This window comes from Pogoniulus pusillus, chromosome Z, assembly GCF_015220805.1.
Source record: "Pogoniulus pusillus isolate bPogPus1 chromosome Z, bPogPus1.pri, whole genome shotgun sequence".
Classification (NCBI taxonomy): domain Eukaryota; kingdom Metazoa; phylum Chordata; class Aves; order Piciformes; family Lybiidae; genus Pogoniulus; species Pogoniulus pusillus.
This window is the reverse complement of record NC_087309.1, coordinates 31,515,303-31,527,937: the sequence shown is the minus strand read 5'-3', so window position 1 is coordinate 31,527,937 and position 12,635 is coordinate 31,515,303. Positions and strand designations below refer to the sequence as shown.

At 41.7% G+C, this 12,635-nt stretch overlaps 1 protein-coding gene across 3 annotated transcripts in view; it reads right to left on the bottom strand.

Moving 5' to 3' along the window:
* Positions 1-477: 477 nt before the first annotated feature.
* ATG10 (autophagy related 10) overlaps positions 478-12,635 on the bottom strand; it is a 125,539-nt gene continuing 113,381 nt past the window's right edge. For 2 of the 3 annotated variants that reach the window (XM_064176683.1, XM_064176684.1), the window contains exons 6-8: positions 8,844-8,941; positions 8,409-8,513; positions 7,771-8,041 (exon numbers count right to left, since the gene is read on the bottom strand). In XM_064176683.1, the coding sequence (XP_064032753.1) occupies positions 8,417-8,513; positions 8,844-8,941 (195 nt within the window). In that variant the 3' untranslated portion in view covers positions 7,771-8,041; positions 8,409-8,416. Of the gene's footprint in view, positions 1,538-7,770; positions 8,042-8,408; positions 8,514-8,843; positions 8,942-12,635 lie in introns of those variants that run through there. The other variant, XR_010309112.1, reaches the window with a different exon arrangement.

Here is a 12,635-nt window from a genome sequence, read left to right as displayed (position 1 = left end):
CCACTGTGTTTTCTATTTCCTAGCCCACCCTTCCTGGCTAGTGGAGAGTAAACAACTGGTGCTATTTTTCTTTCATGCAATCACACCTACATTGTCTTTTCACTCAAAATGTATAGATGGACTCTCAGAATCTTCTACATCTGTCCTGTACTTCTTACAGCTTCACTGAATCAATGCTACTACTTCTGCACAGCAATCTCAGCCTTGCTGTTGTGGTCCCAGAAATCCCAGATAAATGCCTATCCTGTGCTCTGTGTAATGCTTCTGTGAAGCCTGGAATAGATACACAGTAATCAGAGTTAACACACAGAAGACATGCATGCATGAGGAGGCTGAGGGGAGACTCACTGTTTACAGCTACCTGACAGGAGGTTGTAGTAAGGTGGAGGTTGCTCTCTTCTTCCTAGTAACAAGTGTAGAAAGAAAGCAAATGGACTCAAGTTGCACCAGGGGAGGCTTAGGTTGAGTATAAGAAACTTCTTTTCTGAAAGGGTTCTTGAACACTGGAGCAGGCTCCTCATGGAGGTGGCTGAATCCCCACCCCTACATGTGGGATGTGGTGCTGAGGGACATCATTTAGCCACAGACTTCACAGCTTAGATAATAGCTGGACTCAATGATCTGAAAATGTCTTTTCTATCCAAAACAATTATTTGACTCTACAGTTCTGTATTCTTCTATGAAGTCTCTGAAATCCAGCCTTCATTTAGCAGCAGAACAATATGAGTACACAGCCAGGTTTGACAGCACTGGCTGCCACAGCTCTATTTACTAATAATACATAACAAATCAACTGCAGGTACATGTCGTAGAAATCATATGAAAAAATACATAGAAAACAGCTAGAAGATATCCAACTTTTTTTTCAGGTGATCCTTGATTACAGTAATATTGGAAGCTACTGGATATTGGACTGTAACTCACAGGTCTGACAGCAGTTCCCAGTGACTGATCCCAATCAGCTACTTCAATCCAGAAATCAGATTTTATGTATGCAAATGTTTTTCTACATAAGTGCTGGTGCTAGGATTCCAGTTCCACTTCTACAGGAGACAGATTATTTCAGCTAAAGAAATCAGCAACTTGAGACCTTGTGATGGGAGATGTCCTTGGAGTCTCGCAGGCTCCAAGGAAGCTAGGCTATGGACTGTGAGCAACCCACGCACACCTGCAGAGGGTTGGACCTGCCGGCCCCTGGGGCGGACACAGCTCCAGGGGGCTGAGCCTGCCAGCCCCCTGGGGTGGGAACCACAGGTTGTTTGGCACAGGGTAAACCTACCTGCGCCTTGCACGTGGCTTTGGGCCAATCTGTACTGTCCACTTGTGCCAGCCCCAGGCTGGCTGGATACACCTCCTCTGAGCACTATATAAGACACTGCACTACCCTAATAAAATTGTACTAATGCATAGCAAGCTGCTGAGTCAACTCTTCAGTGCCCCGATCTCACCTCTCGCCAGCCTCTGGACCTCGACAGCTTTGGGTTTGTTCTTCCAGAAAATTCAGTCCTATTGGTTCTCTTATTTTCATTTGCTTTTCCTACATAGCAAAAAAAAATTAGTGGAGATGGCAGTAATAATACTGTGAACAAAAATGTTTTACAGCAGCCAGCAAAGATGAATATGGAAGTCCTAGCGGTACAAATTCTATTCAAGTTCTGAAGTCAGTCTGTCAGTAGAGGAAGATTCACCCAGACGAAGATTTACCCGGAGGTAAACGGAGTTAGACCAGCTTCCTGAAAGTAGGGCACTATCATGAGGCAATCTTGCCACTAGATGTTGCTATCGGTACAATGAGGCGAAAAGCTGAAGCACAAAAAGTGTAATACAGCCAAAAAGTTGTTTATGCGGACTTTACAAAGGAAATCTTCCAAATGTGAAATTTAGCTTTTAAATGATCGAATGAGATCCTGTTAGGAAAATTACCTACTGTCTTTGCATAGCTAAATGGTGGCTAGATGTAGAAGACAACACCAAGGACAAGGAAAAGAAGAACACAAGCTTCTTATTACTCTTACCAGGCACATGTACAGGTTTGGCTGAACTGGGGGTTTGGCTTTTGTTTCTTTTTACAGTTCTGACAATGTAACAAAAATGAGACTACTATTAAGGTGAATGGACAGTAACAGATACCAGAAAGTACAAGAATGCACAAAACTGGGAGGAAAAACAAGTAAAGCAAGAATTTTATTAAAGCTAGTTGCACATTCAATTTGTATCTTAATATTTGTTTTATGAGCATGTTTAGCACATGACATCTAATCAACACTTAGGCACTAGGAGTATTCTAGCAAACATGTCTATAGATTCTGCCAGTGCCCATGAATAAATTGTTTTATCAGGACACTGCAGAATGAAGTCAAAGATGAAACAAACCAAACCTCATCACCAAGTCACTATTAGAGGGGTTCAATGCTTAATAAAGACGTGTGGGAACTACATGTTATACAACTCAAATCCTCGATAATGGTGGACAATCCACAGAAATCAGGGGTGAACTCATACAGTGATAAAGCAGTTCATGTTTCTACTTCATTGGCAAACAATATTAGTAAATATTAAAGCATTTGGCCAGTCATATGGAACTAACAATACCTGACTATGAACCTTACAAAGACTGGAGAACCAATTAGGATGTCACCAAATGCACCGGAACACACCAAAATTCAGTTCAGAATATTCATTAGCTCAGGTGCAATGGAAAGAAGGATCAGTCATTTTCTACAGTTTGCCAGATCTTTTCAAACTATACTCAGCCTGAATAGGCTCTACCTGCCACAAACTGCAGTGCTTGCTCAGCAGAAGAAAAAAAAAAAAAAATCATTAAGACTGCCTTTTTTAATATGATGTATTCCACAAGGTAAAGCCCAACACCAGGGATCGCTATGAAAATCTGCTTACTGGGATTTTTTTCTATCTATAGCCTAATCCTGGGCAGCGACAAAGGTGGGGAAAGGAAGCATGTGAATAGTACCTGCCTCTATCTGGCTTTTGTTGATGAGGCTAACAGTGTATGGCTGCTGAGTCCCGCAGTGCATAGGGAAGCACGCAGCCTGATCTCCTTAGATGTGCCTCCCCCTTCCAGTGTGCTGAACCAAGGATGTTACTGAAAAATAGTACTATAGGTAACAACCTGTTTTCTAAGCAGCTTGGAGGAAAAGGTGGTTTTCAAGGCAAGGCTCCATATATTCATTTTGTTTTCAAACACAGCAGTAACTTCCTCTCTTGCCTTAAATTGAAAGTAATCCAGAAGGTGACAGTTATAACAAGCTTTCAAGTGGTGAAGTGAAAGCTTCCTTGTGGTGCAGAGGTTTTTAAGACTATCATGGAACCTAAGACATAAACAAGTGTTACACCTTCCTAGCTCTTCTCAAGCAGTCCATTCCTGGTTAGTTTTCCAGCTATGAACTTTCTTTTTTTATTCTAGAAGGTGATAAGTTACTGCTAAGACATGATCTATCTCTTTGAAAAACTTTAAAAGCTTATGTTACTAAAAATACAGACAGATATTTAAATGCACACTGTTCTCCAGAAGAGAGTGTTTTGGAGGAAGTAACTGTAACTTCACAGTTCAGAGGAAAGAGCAATTGTTCTTCGTTCGTGCTAGAACTGAAATGCTATGCAGTATAAATACAGTTGTCCAAACAAACTCATTAAACCATCATCACAGCAAATGGAAAAACCAAATTAACTAAAAGTTTTGCTGAAATTCGTGGAGTTGCAAAAAGAATTGATATTGATTACTTCACTATATTCAGCTCTAATTAACTAGCTCAACATTTGCTGTTGTGAAAACAAGCATGTGGTTTGACCAAAGGAATGTTTCTTTCAGTAACCAAAACCAACCAGCTACAAACCTTCTGGCAGACCAGATGGGGGTTAAATTCTAACCTGATCATGCTGACACTAATGAGGGATTATGTAGGTAGCAACTGCATTCCAAAGTAAAGCATATTTTTGGCTTAGCTGAACACATAAAATTCATTCTTCTTGATGATTCCTGTAACCAAGGGCAGGTATGAGTCAGTTCTCTTGAAAAGAAGTCCCCAGAAGCAATGGTCCTCAATATGTCCTCTCAGATTAGCAAGGTTGAACAACTAAGCAAATTTACAAAACTGTGTGGAACTGGACTTTTGATTCTTTTATTTTTTGTAAAGGGCAAGATTTTAGATCATCTATGTAGCCAAAACCCAAGCTTGGATCTAGAAATCTTCGATAGATTTGCTAAACAGAATTACAAAACAGTGCTGCAATTAACTTGATTTTAAAATAAAATAGGAATTCTGTGCATAAACAATCTGTATGAAACACCCTGTAAGTCACTAAGGCACAGATATAAATGGGAAATTAGATGCCTACCTCCCACTGAAGCCATTAGAAAGTAGATATCTAAGCAAGATTCTATCTCCCCTTGACCCCAAATATTTATGTTTTCCTGTATTTGTTTCTCAGTCTAAGCCGAGTGTATTTGTACTAACTGACCTGAATTTTTGGCTAGTTCTAGACAAACTTCAGGACAACACTGATACTGATATGACTCAGATCTGGTTTTAACTGTTATGGTGTTAAGTGGTTAAGACCTTTAACAGGGCAGGGGAACTGTCAGTTTGCTGATTCACTTCATGCTTCTCATTATTGCCATCGTGTCTCAGTAACTGTGGGAACAAGGTCAAGGTACTCATTGAAAGGAATGTGGAGGGGTGTTATCAGCAGGAAGGAAGCAAGACAGAGACAGCTTCAGAAACTGGGAACAACTTGAGTGTCCAGCCAAGTGAATGTATGGTCATAAGATAACCCAGGAGGTAGAGTTATTGCTTGAACAAGGATGTCTGGGAGTTAGAGTGTGACTGTCAGGATGCTGACAAAACAATATCCCGCTGTGTGCAGCCATCCATTAGACAAGTGCCTAGGGTTGTCTCTCACAGAGGAAATCTTTAGACTAGTACAATGTGCAGTGACCTGTCCAAATAATGCTAGGTTTTGTTTATTAACAATATATTAGGGTAGAAAGTAATGGGTGCTGAGAATTCCTCCACATAAAACACAAATATATACACAAAAAATCCTGCAAAGAAGAAAAGGGGCAATGGAAGGCTGATGGAGTGGAGAAAGTGCCTAGAGTATACCCTTCCAGACTTACTTCACTTTTTTTTTTCTCTTGTCAGCAATTACAATCTGTAAGTTACACCATCTGATGTACAGAGTGTCACATGGACAAGATGCTGACATTTGGAGCAGAGCAATGACACTTCACAGATTTGCAAAAGGAATTCTTGCTTTCAGTGAAAAAGCCCAACTAGTCAAGTCCTATTATGGCACTGTTGTACTGCAGTTTCTGCTTCCAAGACAGAAACAGGAAGAGCTGTTCTCCAAAGAGATGCCTATGAATCTGAGCTTATACATTTCACAAAGCAGCAGCAGCAGCTTAGCAGTTGAATCTTCTAAAGGTCTACCAACTAGTACTGAAACTAATACTCAAAAGTGTTGCATGATCTTTTCTTCTCATTTAATAAGGAACAATATATGAGCACACTAAAACTAACTTCTCAGCTGTAGGTTACTCTGAAGCCACTCCACACTTAGGACTGCATTCTATTGTTTATATTGTTTAAAAGTGGAGTTTCTTATGTATATGTAACCCTCAGTGCAGTACCAAGTAACATCTGTGATGCTTTGGAAAAATGAGCATAACTGATTCTCAGATACGCTGATGCAGCATTCAGTGCTCATGGTTTACAGGGAACAACTCCATCAATCCTTTCCACTTCCCTGATCCTAAGGTCAGGAGAAGCTAATTCAGACCTAGCTTTGGATAAGGCTACTTGAGGTTGGTCGTAAGTTACACCAGGAATAAAGGTCCCATGGGCTAGCCAGCACAGTGTGAGTGTGCCAATATGCTGGACAGAAGCAGGAGAAGCTGAGACACAGCTGAGGGGCAATGATTGCTTTTACTCTGCTGTTCCAGTGTATCATAAATGGAGATCACAGAGCAAGGATGGATATTAACAGCTCTTAAAACCTCTGTTATCTGGGGTTTGGGGTTTTTTTCCCTCCTCTGTAAGTCTCCCTTAAATATGAATATGGGCTATGGATGCAAGTGTCAAGAATATTACCAACATTGTTTTAAAAGGCAGGGTAGCTGCTGGCATGGTACATGAAGGGAAGGGCATCTTTTATAAATCTTACATGGAAAAAATGGCTTTTCAGGTTGCTACAACCCAGAATGAGACAAAGTATGTGCTTTGTTTATTAATTCCAAATGGCTGGCAGAAGAATTCTGCACCCAGTAAAGACTGCACTGTACTTCAATCCACCAATAACATATGATATGTTAAAAATATGCAACCAACCAAAATACCTGAAAACTCAGAATCGGAAACCCAGTGCATTTCACATCTCCAGCTCTGAGGTGGCATACACTGGATGCTGTAATGCAAGTGACATACTGCTTGCTGAACAGATAAAGTAAAATCTGTAATTCCATCCCAACTGCTCAGGACTTGTGCTCTGTTTCATACTACAAATAAAATGTGATGGGGAAAGAATCCAAGATGATGTATATGGAAGTTACTTTTAATCTGGTTTTCACTGATTGCACTACCATGCAATTCCTGCTTGCCCAAAAATCAACAGCTGTCAGGGGAAGCTTGCAAAAAGATGGCAGGACAGGAACTAAACTTGTGAACAACTATGAGTACAACAAGAAATAGTAATTGACTACAACAATAACTCCCGCAGGGTATGGCAAAGCTTCCTGTGGAGGCAGTGAAGCTCTGAAAAGCCAGATGCTCTTGTATCACAGCATTACACACCTTGAACTCTAGAACTGTACATGCTTATTCAGATGTAGACTGTTAAGTACTCTGTCTACCGTTCTGGTCCCCTTTGTTCCCTGAAGCATGAGGTACACAATATATGCTCATAAAAGCATCACTCAGTCCTAGGATGAGGATATTAGAATTGCAGAATTGCCACGGTTGGAAGGGACTTCAAGGATCATCTAGTTCCAACCCCTTCCTGCCATGGCAGGGACACTTTCCACTAGATCAGGTTGCCCAGAGCCACGTCCAGCCTGGCCTTAAAACCCTCCAGAGATAAAGCTTTCATCATCTCTTTGGGCAACCTGTTCTAGTGTCTTACGACCCTTATAGTGAATAACTTCTTCCTAACATCTAATCTAAATCTCCTCTCCTCTAGCTTGGATCCATTCCCCCCAGTCCTATCACTACCTGACACACCAAAAAAATCCCTCACCAATATTCTTGTGGGCCCCCTTCAGATACTGGAAGGCCACAATAAGGTCTTCTCGGTGCCTTCTCATCTTCAAGCTGAACAACCCCAACTCTCTCAGCCTGTCTAAACAAGAGAGGTGCTCCAACACTCTGATGATCCTCATGGTCCTTCTCTTGACATGTTCTAGCACATCCAGATCTGTGTATGGTCGGGAGGGTGAGGATATTTTTTGTGTGGTGTAGAACACAAGGGTGGCTGTGGTGGAGAAGGTGGTCCCTAGGCAAACTAGTCTCGGCACATACAATGACTGCCACAAGCTTAAATCATGTCCTGCAAGTACTTTGGTTTAGATACCCTCAGAGAAGGTGCAGATTTGCTAGAGACATGGTTTTCAGTAGGTAAGTTTTGTACATCCAAACTGAGCATCTCAATTCTGCTTCAAGGAACTACAGACTTGTGCACTTGTGTCCAGCTCCACTAATAACCAGCTAAGTCATAATCACAGGCTGTAATATGCCATAAACCACAGTAAAACAGAGGTAGGAAATCAATTACTTCAATGGGTCAATGGAATTGCAAAGAAGTTCAGAGATTGGATTGGTGCTTTAGAGTTGTCATAACTGCATCCAGCTCTTGAATCTTCCACAGCAGTCAAGCAAATTCTTGACAAAGAAGGAGTGACAGTCAATTTTTCCACACTGCTCTGCTTACCAGTTGGGTAGAATTCCATTGTTTGATTTAATTCCTAGGAAAGTCTGCAGCAGCTTTATTACAGCTAACCATCATCTGTCCTTCATCTCAGAGGTCTGAGCTGGAAACATCAAACAGAAGTGATGAAATTAAAATCATTGTAGCACAGTTATGCTAAACCACCAACCATGTGCTGGAGGGACCACCATAAAATGCTTTTACACACCTGAGAAAGACTCCAGGACATCAGGGACCTTCTGACAGTCATGAAGGGTGACAGCAATGTGCTAAGCACACCTGTCAGTGCAAATTTGCATTGTAAAGTAAGGCAAGAAGGCAGCCATGTAAGTAAAATATAAGAAGCTGAGTCCTAAATGAAGTGAACCAAGAGCCCCAAAGGAGAAGATAATGATTTCACCAGTTATCTGTAATCTTTTTAATTTTATAGGAGGATGGGAGAGGAAAAGGGTGATTTTGTTTCCTCTTACCTTTCAACTCAATCACCATTTGTTACTTTTGCATAACTTAGAGGTAGATTCAGACCCACAACTGGGCCTACAGTACTGAGCCACAATATAATGTAATTTCTGTGTCTAGGAGAAGAAAAAGAAAATTTAACCCCCTCCAAAAATAACAAATGCAGCAACCCCCAAACAGAAAGCAAGCAAGCAAGCAAAACCCACAAAAAATCATCATAAACATTACCTCAGCATTCTCAGAATTGTAAACACACTTGATAGTGATAAAATAATTTCATGTGGGGCTATTCCTTCACATTATCTAAAGCAAATGTATTTCAACTTTCGTCCCTTAAGTGACAATACAGACTCTTAGTCTGTTTGGACCAAAGAAGTTGTTTTGACAATTTCCACTTACTTCATCTGCATTGTATGAAGCCTGCAAGATGCAGAAGTGTTTCTTACCTCTTGTCTTTCTGTGAATTGGTCAGTATAGAAGACATGAATTCTTTAGTCCGGCAGGGGTGCAGAACAAAAAATGGCTGTCCAAGTAAGGGGTGCTCCTAAGAGGGAATATCAGTAGTTTCATTATGCAAGAAGAAAACAGAAAAGACAACGCTGCACCCATTTAATCCTTCACGCAACTTTTCTCATTGCAGAATATGACCCACATTGCTCTTAGAATCATAGAATCACAGAATCACAGAATCAAACAGGTTGGCAGAGACCTCCAAGATCATCCAGTCCAACCTAGCACCCAGCCCTATCCACTCAACTAGACCATGGCACCAAATGCCTCATCCAGGCTTTTCTTGAACACCTCCAGGGACGGTGACTCCACCACCTCCCTGGGCAGCCCATTCCAATGGGGAATCACTCTCTCTGTGAAGAACTTCCTCCTAACATCCAGCCTATACCTACCCCGGCACAACTTGAGACTGTGTCCCCTTGTTCTATTGGTGGTTGCCTGGGAGAAGAGGCCACCCCCCACGTGGCTACAATGTCCCTTCTACTGATAGTCACCAACAAATTAATATCTGAGACCATATTCTTCTATCTTAAAAGGGAAGCACCAAGCAGATTATGCCATTACTTTTGTCAAAATGTAATGGTTTGCAAAAGTAACTTAAGTAACTATATCAGCAGTTTATTTGCAAGTAGGCAAAGCTACTGTGTAAGCAGATATCTAATCAAATGTAATATGCAAAACAATCTGCCCCATAGGAAAGCTCTGTAATAATTTTGATCTCTTATCCTTGTATCTTCTCAAACTGGTGCTGGGAAGTAAATATGGTTTAATTGGGAGCCTGTGGGAGGAAGCAAGAAGCGAGAGCCTTCACGATGGCTTTAACTTCCACTAGGTGGCACATCCTCATTTTAGGCTATTCCACAGGAAAAAGTCCTAAACAGTTGTTCTTCAAGAAGCCCAGCCAAAACTATCCTGAGGAAAAAAAGAAAATCATTTAGTGACAGTTAAGTCTGCAGTCAGACACACTCCCCACAATATGCTAAGGCTCTGTCTGTTCCTCTCCTCCTTCACACGGCACAGGGTGCTGCAGAAAACTCAATCCAACGCTCCATAAAGCTTTCACTTTCATCTCCAGCCGGCACTTGAACAGAATACGTGTTCTGACTTAATCAAGCTTGCATTCAGTGCAAAGCCCTAGCAGTGATCTCATCAGCTCTCACACGTCTGAACCACGAGATCAGCATATCTGACTCTCTCATGCACCATGCCCTAAGGAAGGGATTTTCCCTTAATATGCTGAGGTCACTGCTAGTACTTCTGCACCAAAATAAACAAATCCTACCTCATCCCCACACGCAGTAAGGGGCATAACAGTGCAGCATGGAATGGCTAGAAAGGGATTCCAGAGAAGAAAGATGTCAAATCTGAAATGCCACGACAGCCTGTTTACAGCTGAGCACAGACTGTGCTTAGACGTTGCTAAGCCCAGGACCCAGAGCCAAGAAGCACACAGCACAAGGCAGCAGGCAGAGAGAAGCAGTCATGGACCACAATGGAGAAAACAGTGAGACCACCAACTCTGCATGGCTTTCCCTGTTCACCTACATGAGCCTGGTCCACTGCTCTACAATAATGCCCTATCAAAGCCACAGCTCGGACCGTCTATGAGGATTAACATAAGACCCTTTTTCTTAGCTGTGCTTCTTGTGGTGGCTCTGTTTCTCGACAGCAAAGATGAAGAGATGCTAAATTCATGCTCTGACACAGATTTCTCTCATCCAAGCTGACACAGTCTGGCTCCTCTACTTCTGTGATGGTATTTTATCTTAGCATGTAGTAAACTGCCTGCACTGAGAAGATGCTCACAAAATCTTCCTGTTACACACTAAAAGCTCATTCTTCAACCCCTTGCCTAGAAGCAAAAAGCAAATCCTAGCCTGTCATGTTCACCAAATAGAACGCTGTTTATTAAATATTAAACAGGGTCTCTGACAGCTGAGGGTGAGAGAGCACTGGAACAGGCTGCCCAGAGATGTTGGGGAGTCTCTTTGATTGGAGATGTTCAAAACCTGCTGTTGTGGAAGGCCAGTATAGGCTTAATACTTGTTCTGCCTTGTCCAGGCATGATCCCACGGTCCTCTTCATCCTCTGCTGAAGTAGGCAGAGGCAGAGAAAGAAGACAAAAGGGTTGGAGACACCCATTCTGAGGGTCCAAGACTTGCCCAGAGTTGTTCTGCTTTGCAGTGGTAAACAGGGTGTATACCCAAATATGGGTAAACCAAGCCCTAGTTTCTCCTAATATGGTCAGTTTTGGCAAAGTGCCATTCTGATTGGTGAATCTGTGGCCAAATGGAGCCAGGATCTGGGCAACTAATATAGATGAGTGCAGTTGAAAAACAACATGCTCTCTGCTATTGTGCTTTTGCCTCACTATGCTCTGCCTTGCCAGGCTGTTGCCACACTCCAGAACAGCTTTGCTTCGTGCACCTGGAAACTGCCATGCCTCAGTTTATCAGGGAGAGGCATTAAATGCCTCCATGATGTAGGTGAGAATTAGCCACCAGCAAGACATCATTTCTACCTGCATGCCATCCACCCAGGAAGGAACCAAGATCAGGTCAGAGATTGTGCTAAACCCCAGTATCCTGCTAGAGCCCTGGGCAAAACTCCAAAGCCCCCAACGGCTACCATATCACCAGCAGAACCCCTCTAAGTGCTTTGGGTACTGTCTGAGACCATAATGTAGCCCCGGAAATCCAGAGATAATATTTTGTGAGCAAATATTCAAAAAAGCCTCTTTGTAATTAAAGTTCTGATTTGGCTCTGTAAACTGACTGTGCCTTCTGCTTCAGCAGAAAGGAGCCTCTCGAGTCTCCCTAGAGGGCAAGCAGCATATTGACCGCAAGATTCTCTTTCCAGTTTAAATTGTTTGCATTTTGCTAGCTTTCTTAACTGTTTAGATTGCCTGTTCCCTGTGTGTAAATCCCCACAACCATGAATTCGAACCTTATAAATAAGTCTTCTGGCAAGTTTCATGTTAATAATATAATTTTTCATAGTTTAATTAAATTTTGCCTGGATATTAATATTCACTTTGCACAAATTTTAACACCCAACTGGATGCTTTCCTGTGTGACATACCCTAGGCGATGCTGCTCAAGCAGGGGGGTTGGACTAGATGATCTTTTGGGGTCCTTTCCAACGCCTAACATTCTGTGATTCTGTGAAGGACACTTGGTTCTTATGGTGAAACAGTACTCATGAAAATCAATCATTTTATGTCTAAGAAAACTTGGGGAAAAAAACCCAGAAGTTTCAGAACATATTTTTAAGAAGCTTTCAGAAAGCCTTGTTTTATATTGCACTGCAAACACGTAACTTCTGCAAGAATGCTACCATCTGCTGTTGGTGAAAGTGAACTGATGCTGTTTTTCATTGAGAAAAAGTGGTAGGTTGAACTAAAAATCCTTTCTAATTATCTGCCATCTTAAATCAGCTTCAGTTTCCAAATAATTGTTGAAAATATATAGATTGTGCCAACAGCATCCCTCAAAAATAGCAAAATAAGATAGTTAACAGGTGTACAAAGCTATTAATAAAAATAAAGGTAGATTAACCAGCAATTTCAGCCAACTCCTTTACACAAAGAAAGAGCACAAAGAACACACACTCCCAAAAAGAACAGATAGAATAATCTGGCCTCTAAGTGACTTAGCACTCTGAACTTACCATAAAAACAACTTCCAAAGTTGAATATTCAGCCTGAGGTCAGACCCTGACATCCTGTT